We start from the raw sequence: 21,338 nt of genomic DNA on the forward strand, positions 1-21,338 counted from the left end.
ATCGGTGACCTACAGTACGCTTCCTCAAGCGTTTTGCTACGGCAGCCCCGTTGCAAATAGGCTCAAGGGAGCAGTCGCAGTGGAGCTATCCTCGGCGTATCATCCTCATCCGGTATATCAACGCGGTTTTGAACAGATATGCGGACCATATTGATTAAGTTCATATCCTCATCTCCAGAATCATCACCAAAAAAAATCAAACTCCTTCTTTCTTATAGTAGTATATTATGCAAAATGCGCAGAAGCTGTAGCACTTTTCGAAAGCAAAGTGGTGAATGCATTCACAAAGGCAGAGCCTATGATCGAATTGCCTGTGAGATCAAAGCCAGGGATGGCATGCCAAATGGCAATGTTGGTCAAAAAGAGCAGTTTCTATGACAGCAATGGCAAGAGGGACGCCACTGACGAGCAAGATGGGAAGATAAACACGATTCATATGACCATTTAGATAGAGACTTTTGCGTGTATGATATACGAGACAGTTCCAGAAGGAGTAGAGCGTTAAGTGGCAACTATTACAATTGTACGGGAGCTCCAAATCACTCGGATGCTGGTTCAAATTTGGGGTTGGAGTTTGATTGAGCGTCGATGGATAAGGTGATGTTAGCACTGACTTTGGTCGGGTCATCGAATACAACTTTGACGTAGGGCTTGGATCGAAAGACTTAGGACTGGTGATGGACTGGAAGTTAGTAATGTTGACGTCAGCAGGTGCTTATGTCGACACGGTTCCTACAGCTGATATCATTAAAGTTGTGGGCAGCAGCACTGAGGAAAATGTCAATAAAATACGTTTTAAGGAATTGGTAAGTTTGTTCATTTTAGGTGTTAGTGGCCAATATACAGATACTACATGTAAATCAGAAATAATACAACTCAATCAAATGTATTGAACAAATATCCTTGGATAAAACTTGTTCATGGTAAATTTGTCACAGCAACTCGCCGCATGTGCTGACACTTCCGCCGTCATCGCCGAGCTCGGCGCTCTCGTGACAAGTTTGACATGCTTTCAAGACCGTGAGAAAGCTATAAACGACATAGTGGCGATCCTGACGACATCAGAAGAGCGATGGACTTCCGTAGTAATGACTCTGCTTTCGGACTTAAGCAAGGATTCCCTTGAACGTGAGGTGCAGTTAGTGCTTTTGGACGGGCTGCTTAGTTGGATGACACCGGATAAAATGCATTTAAATCACAAAGTTATGCAGATATTGCTGCAATATTTAAGGATTGCAACGACAAATCTGGGTAATGATGAAGGTGGAAAGCGTTGGCTAAAATGGGGGAACAAAGTACTAGCTTTGGTACATCACAATGCTTCATTTATTGCAAATCTGGATCCTTCAAAAGATGGAAGCAAAACTGAAAAAGAGTCACTTGGCTGGACAGATTGCATAGTGAACATCGTGCTGATGTTGATGGAGCTACACAATAAGTTAGAGGAACGCGACGATGGGCCTCCTGACTTAAAGGTGGAGACATTTGTTTGGAAGGTTGTAGTCGACAGTCCAACTCATGATAAATTAATCTTCACATCAAAAGCTAACGAGTTTACCATGCTGCGTAGAACGTGGCGAAATTAGCAACGGCGTTTGGGCCAATTTTAACAACCTCGTGTTCATCTAACGAGGCTGCTAAAGAGAACGACAAAGAGGAACACGGCGCGAAAAGGTTTAATGTGGACGAAATATTGGGCGCTGTTGTGACGTCGGTTGAGCGAAGTGCTGGACAGATGCTTTGCAATTTGAATAGTCATACTACTACACCGCCAGATATTGGCGTGCTGAAATTTTTTAAACTGTATTGGCGAGCATTCTTACGACTTATTTCTTCGCTGGTTGAGAATCTGCAGTATGAATTAGAAAATTGCGTGCTAGCACTTGTGAATGTGACAGCAACTCTGCTCTATGTTGAGCGTCATAACTTGGTGCCGTTCAATGCAAAGCAAGACTTGCGAAGTATGCTCGATCAAGCACTAGAATTGGCCGAAATGCTAGCTGATGGCACAGTTTATGATAAATCACCAGACAGTATAAGCAAATTGTTATGGTACCCAGCTGATGATATGGTGCGTGCGGTGGGGCAGCGACAACCGATCGAAACCTTTAAAAATAATATTGAAAAGACGACTCGGTGGGGACATCTACTACTGCTGACCGCGTTTGCTGGCTCGATGACAAAACAATTATCGAGCATTGCACAAAGTGAGAAACCACCGAATAATAATTTAAAAAAAGCCGTAGAAGTCGCGAAATTGTTCGCCCGCTATCGAGAATGTGCGCTAATTGATGAAACTTCTAGCTCTGTTGAACCATTGAAGATGTTCACAGATTTGATACTACAATATTTCTTGAGCTTTGAAGATATTGTAGAACTTCAGCTTTTACTCTTAAAGCAAACCTTGTATCCCGACTGGATGCAACGCACATTGTGCTGGGATATTTGGAGAGAATTGCTGTGCTTTTGTTGGGACGAAACACTTTCTGCGCACACGCTTCAGATGCTCCTTAAATTAACCCAGTGGGATATTGACAACGTTGATACATCATTTATACTTGCGAGTGGAGTTGAAGAGGAAGTGTTGCAATTGATCGCTTTCGTGTACAGTGATTTACCGAAATCGCTGAAGGACATGTGCATGGACCGAGTGACATCTGTCATTGACTTAATCAGTACGGAAGGTCCTGGTCATCACTTTGATCTTCGTATGGCTTCAAAATTACAGTTGCTGGAAAAGCTTGTTGCCGTCCACTTCTTAGAAGAGTACAATGGTCAACAAAAGAATGAGTGGATCGCTAAATACCTTCCAGTGTGCTTTGAATGCTGCGGTACCATTCTTGAGCTGATGTCTTCCAAAAAAAGTAGTTACACAACAAGGCGTGAAAGTTTGTTTGGCATGATGCGTGTGTTAGATCTATGTCTCCTTGTTTTGAGAGCGGTGATGGACGACAATGGGCTAGACCAAAATGATATTGAAGAGTTATCGGTCATTGTGGCTCGCATCGCCACTGAAGCACTATCACAACTAGCAAAACATAGCCAACTAGCAATATCACATTTATTATGCGCACAGATAGGGAACCATCGGTCGAGTCGAAAAACAAAGCTGGAGAAAGCTGAAGCTCACAGCTTCGAGCGAGCTTTAGAGTCATCTTTGTATCTTCTGTCAAAGCTTGGATCGATTATCAAGGCCAACAGAAAAAATCAGTGCGTGCAATTGTTGAAAGATCTTCTTATTATTGTCGAAAACACGCATAATTCACCAGATGCCGTTTCGAGACGCTTTTTATTCAACATAGCACAATTTGTGGATTCTGTTCTGTTCGACATGCAAGTTGCCAGTGGTGACATGCCTGTTGTGTGGCAGCTGCTACTTTCTTTGTTTCAGAGTCTTATCTGTGTTCAACGCACAGCTGGCTGTCATATACCGAATTCAGCATTGCTGCAATCAGTCGCCTTTGCTGCAGTGTACAAGTTACTTACACATTCAAACATTGTCGAGCTGGTAGATGCCTCTCCAAGTGCGTTGTTTCTTGGTGATAGTCGGCAGTCTTTCATTGAGTATGTGGAAATGAGGAAGCTCAATTCGGAAGGTATAATCAAATTTATGAAAAAGGCTAGCCTGAGCTCACTTCAGTCACTCAAGAATTGCCAAGATTCATTATTCGACTCATTTAGAGACAGATTTCCTGACGAGTCTAATGGGTCGCGTGACGAAAGCAGCAGGAATAACGTGTTGGCATCCAAGCGATCAGTCGACGACCAGCTTGAAGGTTTGCCGGAAAAACGTCGCAAACTCACTCATTTTGTGGCACTGTGTCAGGAGATTGAGTCCTCAATATCATCCATGAATGATGAGGCTGCAGTAACTATCTTGTCCGGCGACGAAATAGAAAATGCCACCGTAATACTTGACAGACTTCTTTCAAAAATCTCAACACAAGTATTATGAGCATTGCCAATTTAAAGTATTTTTTAAGATTATGTTGCTCTTCTTTTGATCAGCTATTAAGCTATCAATCAACCGCTTAAGCCGACAAGGCTTCTAACGATAAGACCGACCAAATCGTTGAAAGAAGATAGGCTCAATCTTGCCACGCGCGCCGTGTTCATTAATCTTTTCGCGTTCTGCTGCCTCTTGGATCTGTTGTTCATGGGTAGCACGGATGTCCAGCTTTAGCTGCGTCTGTCTTTGCTGAGTTCGATACTCTTCCATCGCGAGCGCACGCTGGAGTTCGCGCTGATTTTGAGATTCCTTCTCAGCTTGCTCCCTTTCTTGCTGTATTTTACAAGCCTTTTCACGCAAAATGTCGTCATTCTGTCGTAGGTAGCGCTTTGTTTGTTCTCCAGACAAACCCTTCCAGTGGTCAACTCGAATTCTATGATCAAGTGGAACCCCAGGAAGTGATGCCTGATCTGGATTTTCACTCACTAAATTGCTCTGTAACGTCAGCTGAATCTCGCGAGCGTCTTCTTCTTGCTCTTGTTGACGACGATTAATTTCTGCTTGACGTTGCTGAGCTAAAAGCTGTTGATTAAAGCGACTAATCTCTGCAGACGCAACTGCTCGTTCCCGCTCATTACCTCGATGCAGTTCTTCCATCAATTGCTCAATTTCAAAAAGCTGAGCCATGTACGCAGCCTGTGTTGCCTTCTCGTTTGCATTGCGCTGTGCTTCCTCGGCCATTTTTTTGATCGACCATTGCTTCATCTGCATCGCCTGCAAGCGGATTCGTTCCAGCTGAGCGATGTCTTCACCATCAAATTTCTGAGCAGCTCCTTGTGCACATCTATCAGGATCGATGCCCTCCTTTCGCATAGCAGCAGCTTGTTTTCGTGCTTGGAAAGCTTTGGCAGTCTGGTGATCCCAGTCGTTGCGCAGTGTCAGCTGCTCACGACGCTTTGCTAATTCATTTTCCGACTCAATTTGAAGCAAGTACTGACGAATGACAGCATCTTCCTCTTCACTTGCCCGTTTGGCTTCGTACTGCTCTGCATTCTGCCGTTGCCGCTCTTCAAGTTGATTCCTTACCCCTGCAATATCCGCCTAGTGAAATAAACTGGTGAGTCCCGATCAATGACAGGTAAATATTTTTGACTAACTCCGATCAAACGAAGGCGACCAGGCCCAAGCTTCTTTGCACGTTCAATTTCTCGACGACGTCGTGCCTCAATTCTTAACTCATCTTTACTTTGAAATACCGGATTCGGCGGCGTTAACCCCGCCACCATAGTGAGTGCGTTTCCGACAATTTAATTTACGGCCAATCCTATATGTTGGCTTGCTATCGCCATGGGATGCAGCGTGGCGTTTTCTGTAAAATTAACCCTCGCACTAACGGCATCGCTGAAGAGAATGCATTTGATATATTGTGTGAAATTAACTTTCTTAGTTTTAATTTTTCCGCGATCGTTGTTTTTTTCGCTTTTCAGTTGGGTTAAAATACATATCCGTAAAACACAGAGAAATCACGCACCTTGATACAACACTTTCGCAGCAGTGGGATCGATAGGATTTATCAATGCTGGTTACACAGCCTCTTCCCGCTTATCGCTATCATCCTCGATATTTTTTAGATACTCAGCAAGTGTCATATCACCGCGAATAAGCACTGGCTGCTTGCGACCCAAGATTGCCTCTTCGTCCACATACACAGCACGGACGTCATTCATATCAGGCAAATCAAACATGGTATCCATAAGCGCGCGTTCGAAAATGGAACGGAGTCCTCGCGCTCCTGTGTTTTTGTGTAGGGCTGATTCGGCCACGGCCTCCAATGCACCTTCGGTCGCATAGAACTCCACGCCGCTTAATGCAAATAAAGCCTTGTACTGTCGAACAAGACTATTTTTCGGCTCGGTGAGGACCTGAACCAGCTCATCTTTCGAAAGTCCCGTAGTGCTGACAAGCATCGGAAAACGTCCAATAAACTCCGGAATCAGCCCGTACGATACAAGATCTTCAGGTTCCGCTTGAGAGAGAAGCCGACCGATCTGGTGGCTGTTCTTTAAATGCATGTTGGGCATTTGAGCACCAAATCCGATCGATGATCGGGAACTTCGATGCGTGACCTGTTTTTCCAATCCAGCGAATGCACCGCCACAAATAAACAAGATGTTGGTTGTGTCAATAGAAATATGCTCGCCGCGCGGATTCTTGCGCCCACCTTTTTCAGGCACATTCACCGTGCTTCCTTCAAGGATCTTTAACAGGGCTTGTTGAACGCCCTCGCCGGATACATCACGCGCAATACTCACATTTTCACTCTTACGCGTAATTTTGTCAATCTCGTCAATATAGACGATACCACGCTGCGTCGCTTCCAAGTTATAATTAGCAGCTTGATAAAGTTTAAACAACACCGACTCAACATCCTCGCCCACATAACCAGCCTGCGTCAAGCACGTGGCATCGGCAATGACAATCGGGACCTTTGCTAATCTAGCTAACGTCTTAGCTAATAACGTTTTGCCTGATCCGGTAGGTCCAACTAGCATAACATTGGTCTTGTCCAGCTCGACGCCCTCTAAATACTGCAATTTATCGTTCGATGTAGAAGGCTCCGCCCTCGTGTGCGTACTTGACGTGGTCTCCGGTGTTGTGGCCATCTCGTCTTCCTTTAAATTTTGAGATACTTCTGCAACCTTTTCCGATCCCGAGTAAATTTCCTCCAGCAAAAACCGCCGACCAATAGTCGATGCTCGCGAATGCTGAGATCCTGCGTTATGTTTGACACAAGAAGCCTCAGCCTCCTTTTTTGCTTGAAGTAACTCAAGAGCATGAAGACGTTTGTAGTGATTGTGGACACCTACAGCGAGTGTCTTTTTAACCTTGTCCTGACCAATCACGTACTCATTTAGCCCATTGTAGATTTCTCGAGGCGTCAAAACGCGATTTTTAGTAACAGTAGTGTCCGCCGCAGCAGCAAAATGCGCTTCATTCGCTAGCTTCTCAAACTCACCATCAGCGTTCATGTGGCTGACGCGACTAGACGACGAAGTGTTACCACTATACGTTGGCCCACCCATACTAGAGCCTCTAATAGTCGGTATACCTGGCGACAGTGATGAGCTCAAAGAGCTTAATGCGGCAGCCGCTGCAGCGTTACGAAACGTAGAGCTGGGTTGAACCGGTGGTTGAGGCTTAAGTGCGAAGTGCAAGTTGCAGCTCATGCATTTGACCACATCATTCTTTTTAAACCCAACACTGAACGTTGATGTGGATGATGATGTGTCTACCGGATAATTTGATGATGTCGACTTGTCCGTACTACCCAACGGCTCAGCAAGAACGAGTGCGGTTCCGCATTGTGGACAACAAAGCTGTTCACCGACGGCCTTCTTCTTTTGACCATCATTTGGGGGAATTGTTGTCATTCTTCGGGCCATGTGAAGAATGCTAGTGTCAGCGGTAAGACGATCGAGGCGGCCAGAGGTCGCGAAAAGCTGCGAGTGAGCGCGACGCGACGTTGGAATCGTCAATCCGCGCGTAGTCTGTAAAAGGTTCGAAATGCCAGCATGCATCAAAACATTGGGGCGGAAATAGCGAAACATTGCGTAAGTGTGATACGAAATTAGGGGACAAGTAGCGTCAAGGATTCTTAACGTAGACCGCTTGTAGATGAGTCCTTGAAGTGAAGAAACGGAAGCGGACAAATTCTTTTCACCTATCAACAAATAGAATGAGAGATTTATCCAGTCAGAATAGTATACGTTTTATGCTATTTTATCGAAAGATATAGGGTATTGTATCGAATGGCGTTGTACAAAATTGCCGTCACTATTGCTCGCACCTACTAAAATGTTTTCAACAACCGCTCACCGACTACTTAAGTAGCTTATAGCCACACTTCATCGGCGCGGTCAGTAATACTCGATGCATTCGAGTCCCGAGAAGATGACGAAAGAGAGTCGCTGCCTTGCAAACTTCGCCATGGATAAATTATGTCCTCGCGAGTGATAGAACTATCGTGAAAGCTGTACTTAAGCGCTTCATCTAAAGCATCTTCGTCAGCAGTGAGCCGTCCAACTTCTGATGGCGCTAGAATTTTACTCGTTTTAATCACAGGCGACTCCTTTTCTTCGCTGAAAAAAAACAACTCCCAACACTCTTCACAGTACAATTCACGGCGCTCGCCAGCGACGCCCAATTCTGCTAAATCTCCAGCGGCACCACAACGAAAGCAGTGTTCGCCCTCTGTACTTCGACGCTGCTGAGAGTCCTGCATCGGATTTGCCGGAGAACCTATCGCCACAGTCGAGTGACGCTCAAACTGCATCTCCATTTGTAAGCTTTGAAGAATCTCCTGAATCTCGTCTATCATGCTTTTCTTCACAAGTACAAGGACTGCGGACTTATCCTTGATGACTTCACGAACATCCTGAATATCACGGTAGAGCTCGTTCACAAGCACATTGGACAAAGCACTATCTTCGAGGTGTTTCTCGTCTTGGAGCCCATTAAGGATACCTTGCATCATAGTCCCCTCGTTCCTTGTCTCGACGTGACCAACTACCTTCTCTGTCTTGTCATTTTCGTAGTCGTCTTGAGCTTCTGATTCTCCATCCTCCTCTTCTTGCACTTGATCCAGCTTCAAGCCCAAGGACTTGTTCATCAAATTTTGTTTTTCATCCCCCTTTTCTCTCTTCTGGCTGTCATCCTTCGCTTCGTCACCATCGTATAATAACTCATCGTGATCCTCATCGACGTGGTCGTTATCCTTTAGCGGGAGATCAAGTAGATCGTCAAGCGATGCCACACTTGCCGCCAAATCTCGTTCATCAAAAGGTTCATCATTCACGACATCATCATCAGCGCAAGCGTCTGCATTAGCATGATCGTTATCTCCTGTCGGCCTGAAAATGTTGTTAGAAGCTTCAGCAGGCTTTTGCAGTAGATCCGATTCGTACATAGATCGCACTCGCTCTGCATCATTCCCCTTGCTTCGCTGAAAGCCATTTGTCAAAGATTCTTCACTAACATCAGCACCAGCTTCTTCAGTCTTGACAGTATGTACTAAGTTATCCTGTTCGTTTATAGATTTAATCTCATCATTGACAGCTATAGACGGCAGCGTCGTGCTAACAGGGCTTGACGGTACGTGGCGTTTCGCTAAAACCTTTTGCACAGTAAAGTCATTTAACGGTATAAAACCCTCCACGAAATTCACAGGTGGGTCAGGAGGCGCACTCGGGGTCACATCGCTGCTAACTGAGAAAGTAGAACTTGCTGAAGAAAATGAAGTGGTAAGACCTGATTGCGTCGGTTGCTTAATCGAGATGTCCTTTTGCATTTTTGCTGAACTTTGAGTCAGATTTTCACTAGAAGCACCGTTATGCTTGAACTCCAGGTCATGATCCAGCCCATTCGTAACTTCGCCCTGGTGACCCTTGTGTTTTAACTTGCCTTTGTCCTCGGAAGCACAAACTTCATCTGTAGAAGTATGATTTGACTCTACTGAGTCGTTTTGCAGAATAGTGTACGATAAATACTTCGGATTAGTCTTGCGACCCAGTGGATTACCAGGGGTCCGAGGTCGCTGGCTCTCTTGAGATGTTGGGTCGTTGTTTACGTTACACTCCTTTGCTAAACACGCTTTAGCATAAATATACATGAGCTTGGCCTGCACTGACCCTTCCTTGATATCAAGCAATGGCTTTCCTCCAAACTCACATTTTTCGATAGGCTTTCCTGTAGCTCGAGCAACAACATTCACTGCCTCGTTAAAGCTTAGTAGTGATAAATTGCTTGTATGGCTTTCACAAGACGCCAAAGGGTGTGGAGCAGCAGTACTTGACGCTGGTAGCAGATTGTTATGATTACTCTCTGATAGCTCCTGGAGCTGGATATTGCCTCGAGTAGTCGAGCCAGCTCGAGATCGTGTAGGTAGCAGCTTTTGCGAATGATATAGCTGAGTCTGAACCTGGTGAGACTGACGACGGTCTGGGTCTATATGCGCGCGAGTTTGCGCATCATACTGGGGTGGAATGACGTCAATTGGATCGCGGCGAGAATTTCCAGCCACTCTGATATCCTTCTGACTTTGTGCACGAACATTTACCATATTTTTAAAGTGCTGTGTCTCTTTCGTAAGCACATCCGATTGAGTCTGCTGCAAATTAATCTCGATCGGCATCGGCTGCATTTCAAAAAATGAGACACTTTCTTGTGACGGTTGCGATGCCACTGCCGCAATGTCGGCGATCTCTGATATTCCTTGATCTAAATGACGCTGCGGCACAGATTGATCCAAATTATTGTTTCGACGTGGTGGTCGCGGTGGCGGCTCGTACTCAGGCTGTGAATGCGGAAACGTAGGTCGTCTTGGTTTGAACAGTACTTCTGAATCTTCTTTTACTGCGTGTGGTAAAAGTTCACTCACTGTCTTTTCAATACGGTTAGAGGATGCATGAAATCTCAGGACCACAGGTTTTTCAATGACATGAAGCCAACGAAGCACTTTTTCCACGCCAAGAGCCTTTGTTTTTTCTCCATTAATCGCAATGAGCACATCATTGATACAAACGCGATCCATACCGCGCCCTTGTCCAATCTTTGAGCTGATATAATCGACACACGGTACGTTCACCTTGCTGTTGTATGCTCGAAAGGAGATTCCAAGCGATCCACGTTCCCACACAACACTATATTGCTTCCGAAGTCTACCTTTCTCGACACTTTTTTTGCTGACATCATGAGCTTTAGACTTATTCTTGTTCTGCTTCTTCGTCTCTGACTGCTTATGATGTTCGCTATCATTAGTAGAAATGTGCGCATTTGACTTTGGCTTCGGTTCAAAATGCTCAAGGCTAGAATGTCTCCGGGCGCGACTCACAGGTTTCATAGGTAAGGCACTACTGGCACGTGAGCGTTCATAACCGCGTACAGGTGGAACATTGTCCGGAACAACCCCTAACACGCCTCGCGACGCCTCAGAAACCGGCAATGGCGAGCGAAAGTGCAAGACCATGGGAAGACGCTCCTTAAATAACAGACGCACCACTTTTTCGTAGCCCAGACGGGTGGTTTTCTTTCCGTTGACGCTGATCAAGAGGTCTCCTTCACGCACGCCCGCCATTTTAAGCACGGAAGGCTGAGGTAGCAGCTGCGCCACGACAGGGGGCATATCAGCGCCTAAATCAGGCTGCAGCACAACACCAAGAGGACCTGCATTCCAATTAATAAGATAGTCTTGCATGTGCTTGGCGTCTGTAGGCTTGTGCGGCTGCCGCAGCCACGCCATGCACGAGGTAATAATTGTGCCTGGACTTAAGAATATTCGAGTGGGATAGAAGTCCCAAGAATTAGCATCAATATGATTGGTTAGAAAATCAGGTATACTGGAATCAAAAATGATTCAGATTTCGACAGGGTGGACCAAATCAAATAGAATCGCACGCTGTACTCTGTATTTGAACCTTATGTTGCTAACTGCATACAACAGATGGCGAAGATCAACAGGTGCTGATACAGAACGACGTCAAATACACGACCGTTTCTCACATGGTTGTTAACTGACATTGCGCGCTCATAAGATCGAGAGGTCTTACTGCAACACATACATCTATTCATTATTTTATGGAGCAACTAACTATAGACGGCTCTATTGCCTTCCAAAGGCCTGTAAGCCCTGCCACCACTTCAAGATTTTCGATTTGCGTCGTTTATCGCGATCACAAACATGTGTCACTGCTGTCCGTCTAGACCACGAGAAAAAATGTACCTCTTTTTCTCTTCACTAACTCACGGGATGTATATTCACAAGTGGACGCTCAAAAGGTTGTGGACAAAATTTGTGTATAGAAACATAACTGAGCAAGCTAACACAAATAAAGTATATTCCATCGCTGCATGTATACATCTGTCATGATTGACAAAAAATCGTGTTCATCAACCGCAAATACACAATAAAGATATGAAGCTCCACTGCATTGCGTGAGGGCAGCTTTACTGCTCCGCAGGGGCGCATCACACAATGTTGCTGTGCCAGCAGTTCCGTTTAACATGGCAAGGAAAAACTGTTCTTTATAAATTAACGACATGATCTTTTCACTCAAAGCGTATATTTTTTCCACCGTATCTGGAACGGAAAATCCTGACGCTTAATTGTTTCTATTCTCAACGCCCCCTAGATGATGTTCTTCATGGTCGCATTAGAGCTGATTCGTGGGAGCCATGGCAATCGGTCATTCTTTCCCGTCTCGACAGACATACATTCTGAAGATCACGATATTCATCATTTCCGTTTCATCCTGATACATCCATTCTGAGACATCAGCGACTCCCGCATCTGTATTTCGAGCTCTGTTTGAAGCACCCAGCAGCACCGTTACTATCCGATTCGGATATTCACATTTTCTGCACGGAAGCTATCGCAGCTTTGTCTATCTGCCAGAAGCGCTTCTTTTACTTGGCATGGGTGAATTGATGACCCGCCAATGCTTCACCAGGAGTGAAATGCGTGATGAGTAACTATTTCGACTCCGAGTCTGTGGCATTCCGGCCACATCAGATCTAGGATGAGGTAATTTCTCGAATCCAGGATTAGGACGAGACCATGTCTCACGCTCTATCTGTCCATGATACAAGACGCAAGAATGTCAAATCCATAATTGTCATCTTCAATGTCCCCTCCCCCCACTTGCTGTCTACAATTTCTGACGGCTGTGCAAATTTGCAGCTTTGAAAACTCAAAATAAGTTTTATTCATCCAGGCGAATGGGCAAAAAGGTGGCGAGGTGATGTCGCCTGAAAATCATACACTTTGTTTGGATCTGCGTGTCAGATTTAGAAGTTTTACCTTAATGGCTATCAATTCGCGGAGCGAAAATAGAAGCCACGCTACTGAGACATAGTAATCTCTCCTCGTATGCGGCTCAAAACGATCGCTCAAAATCGAGACATACAATCGGGAAAGGAAAAAAGAATAGCCGACTGAGTATGATGCAATCTTTAAACCTAGCTGCAAAGCTCGAAAGCTTTGACATCCTTGAGCCTATACAAGGACAGGTTCGAAGAGATTGGGGGTATGCTTGGAGAAGAAAAACGCCTCGACCAGCAGCTAAATAGCACTAAAACACCAATGAACGCTCCATCTACCACCACAATACGCCATGAACGCGTGCTTGGCACTTCCTGAATAGAATTATAGAATTGGTACGTCAGTAGCGTGTCCAGTATGAGCAGAATACAATATACAGAAACGAGGAGATAGCAACTAATCTTGCGACCTATAGATCAGTAAATCCCCTATGTATTTTTCCATATTTTTACCAGAGTAGACCAAATAGTGGGACTAGGTCCCCCGATCACTGCTACCGATTACAACTTTGCCTTAAATATGGACACATCTACGCAGGCTGCATCAACTAAATCGATAAACACAATTTTGTGGAGATCAATATGCGATTAGTGCTTAAAGATGTCGTGGCCCGGGGGGGGGGCACGACCTCCGCGAGTGCGCCGGATCCAAATGATGGTTAATTTTGAGCTGGCCCACTGGTTTGAAAGCTTGATATGTTTTGGCTGCCTAACGAGAACATAATAATCAATAAACAATGTTGCGTGTCGATGGAGCTGCGCACTGTCAAGGTCAAATTTATGTTTGCAGATGTAAGCAACTACAATCACTAATAAAATCTTAATTACGTGTCACTTCTGTGGAAAAATGGGTGCTAGATAGCGTTCTACCCAATGCAAGTTGTCGAGGGTATAGAACTGCAGAGATTACAGCACACTGGTATATTGCACAAAGAGAACCGCTCTGATAGTATCTTTTTTTTCTTCGAATCAGCGCTAGTTTACCAGTTCAGATCGTGTTTGACTTGCCAAACCAAATACGATAGAGCCCTTGACTTGCTCAAAAAGTACATGGAGAGATTTAAGGCACACTTGCGTGTCAACGTGCACCTTGTGGGCGATGTCGCGACCCGAGCTGCTAGAATAGGCGACATAATGATGTATCACGCGATACAATCTTTATAGCATATGCATGGCATCGGGTGTAATTAGTTCCGACTAATGCAATACTGATTACAGTGAGTCGTCGACGCCATCGTACTGTTGTTGCGGGACGATTACTGCATTGCTGAATATTGATAACTATTGTGAGTGATTTCAATTCGAGCGAAGCAGAAAAGCAGTGCTCAACGCGGATGCCACACGGCAGTGGCCTTGCTGGTAGTAGAAATTCCGTTAACAGACGTACACGTCGATGTTAAATAGACTTGGACACGCCGATTGGGACCTAATTAATTGTGAGAAAGCTGATGTCAAAATAAAAAGATCCCAGTGCAAGGAATGGATCAATGACTTTTAGAGGGTGGGATTAGATTTGGAGGAAAATGACGAGAACTTTTTGGAACGATGTTCGCTACACTGTAATCGACTGGGCAATTTGATATCGAGGAGAGGGGCGCAAGCATGTGAAGGCACTCTTACGCCAAACGTGAGTGAATTTTATCTCGCATTCATTATTGACGTCAAGACGTATCTGTGCGCAAGTTAGTATATGTAGATAATGTGAGAGTTTTTTAATGTCAAAATTACAATTTGCGTGATTTAGATTACTGCAACTTCTTTGCTTATATTCGACATCAGATTGGATTGCTTGATGAAATAAGCGCATTATGGTTGACCTTTTTTGAGAATCTGACAGATTAATCGATTTTCTATTAGACCTCCGCTCCACTATGTCACTCTTTTCAAGATACAGTTTTCTACAAAAAAAATGTTTTTATTCTATTTTGCCTTTCACGTGTAGGACTCATTTCCTACTGAACGCTAATACATTTTATTCTGAGTTCATTGCGTCAATAATGACGAGGATTTATGATACCACTAGGTAAAAATCAGATGACCTCACTACACTTCATGAGCATGTTTAGTTTGAAACGCTATTCTATATAGTGTCGGCGTTGGCTTGTACATTTTGGTAAAATGAAGTGAGCCAAGATCGATATAAGTCTTGTGCAAGTGGGCAAGATGGACAATTTCTTAATCTTGATTTTACATTAATGGTTGTAGCAGTAAAATTTGTGGTAACGAGAAAAAAAGACCAGCTGGATTACGTAGTATAGCGAGCTGAGACTAAAACGACCTGACTGTACGCAAGGCGGGTGACGCTGAAACAATCATACACATCAAAAAGCGTACTGCGGTAGCCGTCTGTTCGGTCAACACCATGGCTTACCTGAAGTTATCATCAGTGAGAATATAAAGCAAGCCCACTTCATCATCTTGGAAATCTCCGATGACAATCATGGGTGTTCGACTTAGTAAGACGTCAGCACATCGCGCTCAAGCTGATGAACAAACTAAACGACGAAACTTTGTTGTTGAAGATGCACTTAGATGTTTGGTGTCCTATAATGATACAGATTGGACAGATTACTTAGGCACTATCGAATATGCTCATTCGACACTTATCAAAGCATCCAAGGGAGATTCTCCATTTGAGATTGATACCGGGAGAAAGGAACGCTCTTCATGGCAAAAAGGATTTAGTCCAAATGATGCATAAGTGAAAATTGATGTTCAGACTGAAGAGTATGTGAGAAAAGACAAAAAATAATTGAGCAAGCACGAGAGAATCTACTCAAAGCTCAGGTCACCCAAAAGCAAAAGTAGGGTCAGAAGAGAAGAGGTAAACAACCCAAATTCAAAGCAGGAGATCTGGTTATGCTAGACCCTCAAAGAATACCTCTCAAGTATGCGCCAAAGATATGGAAAACAAAAGAGCAAAGTTCGCAGCAATAAAAGTTGAGCCTTTCGAAGTCATCAAGATGATAAATCCTAACGTGGTAGAACTCAAGTTGTCAGTAGCATGAAAAAAATGAATTCAACCCTCAGTGCTGATGTGTTATCAAAATATGAACCGACCACAGATAAATCTCGTTTTTATCCTATCTCCGAAGCGTCCAACGTTGTGAACGATGACTCAGCGGATCAGCTCTAAATCATGTCTTTTGAAGACAAGACAATTGAATCGCCGACCAGAATGGCTTGCCCAGTGGCATGGTGAAACAGAGAGAAAAGCTAGCTGGAAAAATAGAAATAGATTTGACACGTAGCTCATTGTGATGATCTCGTCGCCAACTTTAAACAGCGCCAATGAGAAACAAAATCGGGGAGGATGTAAGATAATTTTCGGAACAATGGTTGGACAGTTGACATACGTGTAGCCCACACCTAGTTGAGGGTGGTGTAACACGTAATCTATATGCCCATCATACTGTTGTCCATCTAAATTAGCGTGAAGCTTTGAAGTGTTATGGTGTAACACATGACGATATATCAAATTAGTTTTCAGTAAGGATGAGAGTGATAGTACACTGTAATTGAGGGGCCTATGAAACGTGCGGGTTCCTAGCCTTGCGCTATGGGTTACTCATGCTTTCATTATTGTAGATATTGTATAGTATAAATTTTGACCGATCTGATAAAAAATTAGATGTAGCATCAATGTTAGGGTGACTTGATAGTATATTTAAAAGCCTCCCAAGTTCGCTTCTGAATGAAGCATACGAGTCCGTTCTCGGTGCGTTCGGAATCGCGGACCAGGTTAGTCAAAGCTTATCCTGTGCAAGGTGCAAAAAAATCGTGTTGCAGATCCCGCCATACGCTCGTCCTCATCGGGTTTCACTTGCGAGTACTCCTCCTTTACAATCCGCGCCTGATAATCGACGAAAGTCACGATTATTCGGGCGCTGACGTCGCTACTCCTTTTTTAAAGGCTGACTCTTTGCCATATCCTGTTCAAATGTATGTGCGGATAGCGTACTGTCTATGGCCAAGTTCAGCAGTGACACACGCCCGTATGACACACAATTAAAGCGAGTACACGATTTGTGTTTGTACACCACATTTATGAACAGCTAGGATGATATAATGCGGAGCGCATTATTGACCTATACCTACACCCTAGACGCTGCAGGTTGCCGCACTGCTGGATTCAGTTATTGGGCTCATCACCTGTTTAAACGTGGATTTTCGAACCAGAAGCAGTCATTGATGGAATGCGTACCGTATATGTCCATCTCCAATTATGCTTGTAGAGACCCACTACAAGCACAGCGGTATGGCGGGTATGGCATTGTCACTGCACAATGAAAACATAATTCTTAAGCATCATGACGAATACACATTTCGTGGTCATATAGCAGTAACACACTCGTCGATTCATCGACATGCGTAAAAAAAATTGGATGATCATCTAGGAAGTTTTTTTTTAGACCTATTTAAAGGTTTGCTGCAGAAATATGCTGGACCATATTCTCTAACTCTAGAAACATAACATTTGTTTTCAGCTTGTTCCAAGAATGGGCTACAGGCCCGTGGACTGCCGTTCAATTGTTTGTAAGGTCGTTGCGTTTCGTGCTTGAGCCGCAAGTACGCATTGTATAGAACATTAACTAAACGCATGTATTGAGTACAATAGTGACAAAAGAGCGCAACGAATATTTCTGCTGTCCATTTAATGATTTATTTTCGCTCAAACTTAATATAATAATAAGTTCAGTGTTATACTGCCAGCATTTCTAATTTAAGAGGCAGTTGACAGGTTGATAAGAAGTGCGCAATCCCACGAACCACCTGATAAAATTAATTTCTGTGAGCCAGGCCACTTTTGAGGACAACTACTTGTCATACGTATGACTCCTGTTGTCATATGGATAGTTTTGTCCTACAAACTGACTTTTTCAAGACTGGTCTGTAATTTAAGTGACGCTTCAGCACAATCCACTGTGCCGTAATGATACACTACTCTAATTGGGAATGAAAGAGAGCAATCTCCACTTTACTAAGTATTCTTCGCTACGAGATCTCAGGTTCAGCCCCAACAGCAAAGAGATGGGAAGACGAACTCTGGCGTCAGATATGCTGAAGATTTTGAGTTTAGATTGTAAGGCACTTATTGCTGTTCTAACTCTATCAGTAATACATCGTTTTAAGACTTTGCCGTCAATGATCGGTAAGTTTCCCATCTCTTAATAGTTATCGCTTGTCTTGATAGTAGATTTGTTCTCTGCCTCCCAATAACGATATACAAATCGCGTGTAAGACTTGTGTGGAGGCTAAAACTATCAGCTGTCAGTGCAAAGGTGTCACTTGAGACTATAAGAGACTAGACTCATTGCATCTCAGCCAAGACGTTATAGGTGTCTTACCCACGGCGCATCCTTAAGATCTATCGACTTAAATTGAAGTCTAGGACATGGATCATTTAACCTGGAGATAAGATCCAGTTTTACCTTCATAGCCTTCGTGATCGTAATTTTTTTTTACTTGGAACTCTCTCCCAAACAGTATATTATTTCCGGTATGAACCTGTAGAATGTCTCGGGAACGTGACTCGAATGTCTCGTCTGCTAAAGTGCGCTGATTAGTAAAAAAGTTTTCTTTGTCGTGCATAGTGAATCTGAGTTGCTCTTACTGAGATCAAGTGATCTTGGAGCGCCGTACAGCGAAGGGCGTGTCAGAGAGCGTCGCGGGCTAGCCGCCGTTCGTTTTTGCCACGGCAAAAGCCGACCTGCCTCAGAGTAACCATTCGTCAAAACTTGAGCCACCGTCGTTTCTGTACTCTAACTTATATTCGCAATGAAGGAAGGAGTATGTACGCTGAGTGCGACGGTGCTCGAGGCACACGCACTAGGTGACACCATGATGTTCGAAGTCAAGGTGGCTTGCAAAGGCAAGAGCACGTCTGTATACAAGAGTAAGGAGGATTTTAAAAGCATGCTGGACATGTTTCGCCTCGTGAGTGCAATGTGTCGAGCCAAGAATGACCGCAACGTCTGTGCTGCCTGTAGTGTCTGTGCTGCATGCAGCGCTATCAATCCCGTGCGCGTGAGCGACGAGGATTCACTTGATGATTTCTTAAACGATGTGCTTGCGAAGCTACGGAAGGTCGAGCCTGCTACAATCGAACAGTGCAGCACGCATCGTGGCGTTGTGCAGATTTTGATGGAGTTCCTAAACGTTCGCAGTGGCAAGTACTTTTGCGCACTCACGCCCGAGATGGAGGAAAAGCTAAGCCCAACGAGCAGTAACAACCGGAGTGCCCAGGACGGTGTTGATCTAGAGCACCCAGTCTTGCGCTGCTCTTTAAATCGCACGCTCTCAGAGCGATTTGCTGCTAGAGACTCGGTGTGTTAGCAGCTCCAGCTACCACACGATATAAATTCAAACTAATATACGCATTGCCCTCGATCTTTTACTACGTAATCGCGAGCAAGCAGTCAAGCCAACTAAAGCCAAGGAGAACGCCTTTTATCACCAGACAAGCTGGTTACTTGTCACGCTAACTTAAACCAACTTTCACGGCTGTCCCAAACGTAGCACGTAGAAAGATTCAGTCGAGCGCGTAGCAACAGTCTAAACGCAGATGACAACAATATGATTTATATCAGTACCGCGATATGACGATTGTTCAGCTGATATTGTGAACACGTTGTGCATTTTACCAGTTGATGGCAATCTAGCAATTGAACACGATACATTGAACTCGACACCACGTTTCCTCTATACATCTGCCGCAATTCACGTGCGCACAATTCAATTTGCTGATGTTTAGCGTCCACGTGCATAATCTATGTCTTTCACCGAATTCCTCCACATATCCTATGCCATTTTCTAAGCTAAAGCTCAAGGAACTTCATCTGCTGCTTACCCTTACTTAAAAACGTAGCTAGCTGTGTGAAAATGCAGTGCAATTTACCTACGACGACGCGAACACGCAAAGTCGCGTGTAAACTTGATGAAAATAGAGGAATTTAAGTCAGAGAGTTTTAAAACTGTAGCTCATGCTTAAAGGCGTACCGTATAAATCAGTGAACCAGGTGCATCGATATCCGACCAGCAGTCGACTCACTGCCCAACATATGACTGACAATACAGTACGATGAAAACAGCCGAGATTAAGGTGTTGATGTTACTGCCTGCACTCTTCGCTTTATCTGAATTATCAAAAATGGGAAGAATATTTACGAATATTCGCGAAGCTAAATCCGAAAAATATTCATTTATCAAAGAAACGTGTTTATTGCAGCAGCAGCTTATTTTTTTGCAGCAAGTAAGAAATACGCTTTGTGAACTTTATTTCTATGCATCAATTCCACAGCGTAACGATGCAGCAACAAGAAATTTTGTAAATTACTAGGACCGACTATCGCAGCACATTTCAGTCCGTCCAATAATCATACATGGTACATCGACATTCGGCCTTACCTGCGCAAGTGCAATCCCCACAATATGCCACCCGCGTCGTCCTGGCAGGGCCGTGTATTCACGCACTGCTTTCCCAACTATCAACTTATCAGTACGTGTTGGACTCAGTGTCAACACAGTGATCAAGACTACAGCGCTACTCCAGCTCGACTCATGATATTTGTCGAACAAGTAGGACAGTGCCCATCTCCGTTAAATTTTGCAGCCAATCCGTACGGCGTCAGCCAGTGCTGTACATAGCAGTGACGAGAACATCGGAAGACGCAGCAGTTGATAGAGTAGATAGGGGCGACGACAATTCTACGTGGTACAAGTGGTCGCGTTGGTAGCGGGTTAGACAATAATTGTGCCCAGTTTACTGAGACAAACTATTTGAGCGGCGCAAGGGTACGCTAGCAGTTTCAACCATTGTCAAGCACGGTGGTCATTAACCACAAGATGTTATAAATAGATTGGACAAAAGGCTCGAACAGAAAAAATGGTTTGCCGCTGCTGTACACTACGGAATTGCTGAATACCCCCATACAACCGATAGACTTACAACACAATGTTACCTGGTTTTTCTATACTTTCTGCAGCGGGGCTGCCGTAGCTCTTTGCTTAAAAAAGCTTACTTAAGGTCACCGACCTTCGTTCTAGCTCATCGACCTTACCTTCAATATTAAAACCGGTATGAGTGTAGCAGATCGCAGTCCGCTACACTCCAAGAGTACCCCCAAACCTTAATCAAGGCAAATACACTCTTTTGTTCAAAATTAAAACTGTAGTCAATTATTCTAGTGGCGGCAGAGCCGCCAATATCAAAAACCTGAGTTTTTCCAGATTAATATAGTATCACCTAATTAATAAAGTAAAACTTAAGTAATATAGTATAAACTTAATATGATGCATCGCCACGGGCAGTCCTGCCACGTGAAGGCTTCTTGTTTAGGTGTAGCCACACCAAGATGTGATTACTCCGACTTGTGTGATCCACACCTTTGTACGATGACACCAGGGGCTGCCGTAGCTTTGCGCTTTGAGGAAGCGTAAGTTAGGTCACCGACCTTCCGTTCTATACTTAGAACAAGTACGAGTTTAGCGGATCGCAATCCGCTTACTTCAAGAG

The 21,338-nt window shown here is 44.2% G+C and overlaps 9 protein-coding genes across 9 annotated transcripts in view; 4 read left to right on the plus strand and 5 right to left on the minus strand.

The window, feature by feature from the left end:
• Positions 1 to 920: 920 nt before the first annotated feature.
• PHALS_13895 (uncharacterized protein) lies at positions 921 to 3,955 on the plus strand (the record flags this gene model as incomplete). Its single annotated transcript, XM_024728358.1, has 2 exons — positions 921 to 1,496; positions 1,571 to 3,955. The coding sequence occupies 2 exons, from the start codon at positions 921 to 923 to the stop codon at positions 3,953 to 3,955; spliced, it is 2,961 nt and encodes a 986-aa protein (XP_024571508.1).
• Positions 3,956 to 4,048: 93 nt separating this feature from the next.
• Positions 4,049 to 5,235, minus strand: PHALS_13896 (RIB43A; the record flags this gene model as incomplete). Its single annotated transcript, XM_024728469.1, has 2 exons — positions 4,049 to 5,050; positions 5,107 to 5,235. 2 exons carry the CDS (start codon positions 5,233 to 5,235, stop codon positions 4,049 to 4,051), a joined length of 1,131 nt encoding a protein of 376 aa, XP_024571509.1.
• Positions 5,236 to 5,532: 297 nt separating this feature from the next.
• PHALS_13897 (atp-dependent clp atp-binding subunit) lies at positions 5,533 to 7,557 on the minus strand (the record flags this gene model as incomplete). The annotated part of the gene is made up of 1 exon (XM_024728580.1): positions 5,533 to 7,557. One exon carries the CDS (start codon positions 7,555 to 7,557, stop codon positions 5,533 to 5,535), a length of 2,025 nt encoding a protein of 674 aa, XP_024571510.1.
• Positions 7,558 to 7,841: 284 nt separating this feature from the next.
• PHALS_13898 (PDZ domain) lies at positions 7,842 to 11,246 on the minus strand (the record flags this gene model as incomplete). The annotated part of the gene is made up of 1 exon (XM_024728691.1): positions 7,842 to 11,246. One exon carries the CDS (start codon positions 11,244 to 11,246, stop codon positions 7,842 to 7,844), a length of 3,405 nt encoding a protein of 1,134 aa, XP_024571511.1.
• Positions 11,247 to 12,943: 1,697 nt separating this feature from the next.
• On the plus strand, positions 12,944 to 13,415 carry PHALS_13899 (uncharacterized protein; the record flags this gene model as incomplete). Its single annotated transcript, XM_024728802.1, has 2 exons — positions 12,944 to 13,029; positions 13,280 to 13,415. 2 exons carry the CDS (start codon positions 12,944 to 12,946, stop codon positions 13,413 to 13,415), a joined length of 222 nt encoding a protein of 73 aa, XP_024571512.1.
• Positions 13,416 to 15,263: 1,848 nt separating this feature from the next.
• On the plus strand, positions 15,264 to 15,524 carry PHALS_13900 (uncharacterized protein; the record flags this gene model as incomplete). The annotated part of the gene is made up of 2 exons (XM_024728914.1): positions 15,264 to 15,279; positions 15,382 to 15,524. The coding sequence occupies 2 exons, from the start codon at positions 15,264 to 15,266 to the stop codon at positions 15,522 to 15,524; spliced, it is 159 nt and encodes a 52-aa protein (XP_024571513.1).
• Positions 15,525 to 18,338: 2,814 nt separating this feature from the next.
• PHALS_13901 (uncharacterized protein) lies at positions 18,339 to 19,159 on the plus strand (the record flags this gene model as incomplete). Its single annotated transcript, XM_024729025.1, has 5 exons — positions 18,339 to 18,367; positions 18,418 to 18,543; positions 18,608 to 18,613; positions 18,678 to 18,719; positions 18,814 to 19,159. The coding sequence occupies 5 exons, from the start codon at positions 18,339 to 18,341 to the stop codon at positions 19,157 to 19,159; spliced, it is 549 nt and encodes a 182-aa protein (XP_024571514.1).
• A 162-nt stretch (positions 19,160 to 19,321) lies between these two features.
• Positions 19,322 to 19,590, minus strand: PHALS_14729 (uncharacterized protein; the record flags this gene model as incomplete). Its single annotated transcript, XM_024729136.1, has 2 exons — positions 19,322 to 19,378; positions 19,468 to 19,590. The coding sequence occupies 2 exons, from the start codon at positions 19,588 to 19,590 to the stop codon at positions 19,322 to 19,324; spliced, it is 180 nt and encodes a 59-aa protein (XP_024571515.1).
• A 131-nt stretch (positions 19,591 to 19,721) lies between these two features.
• The window catches only part of PHALS_13902 (Uncharacterized conserved protein, contains Josephin domain), a gene marked incomplete at both ends in the record, with an annotated part of 6,446 nt that continues 4,829 nt past the window's right edge, over positions 19,722 to 21,338 (minus strand). The window contains 3 exons of the mRNA XM_024729247.1: positions 19,722 to 19,756; positions 19,823 to 19,873; positions 20,884 to 20,926. Of these exons, the coding sequence (XP_024571516.1) occupies positions 19,722 to 19,756; positions 19,823 to 19,873; positions 20,884 to 20,926 (129 nt within the window). The remainder of the gene's footprint in view (positions 19,757 to 19,822; positions 19,874 to 20,883; positions 20,927 to 21,338) is intronic.

This window comes from Plasmopara halstedii (genome assembly GCF_900000015.1).
Source record: "Plasmopara halstedii genome assembly, contig: Scaffold_7, whole genome shotgun sequence".
Classification (NCBI taxonomy): Eukaryota; Oomycota; class Peronosporomycetes; order Peronosporales; family Peronosporaceae; genus Plasmopara; species Plasmopara halstedii.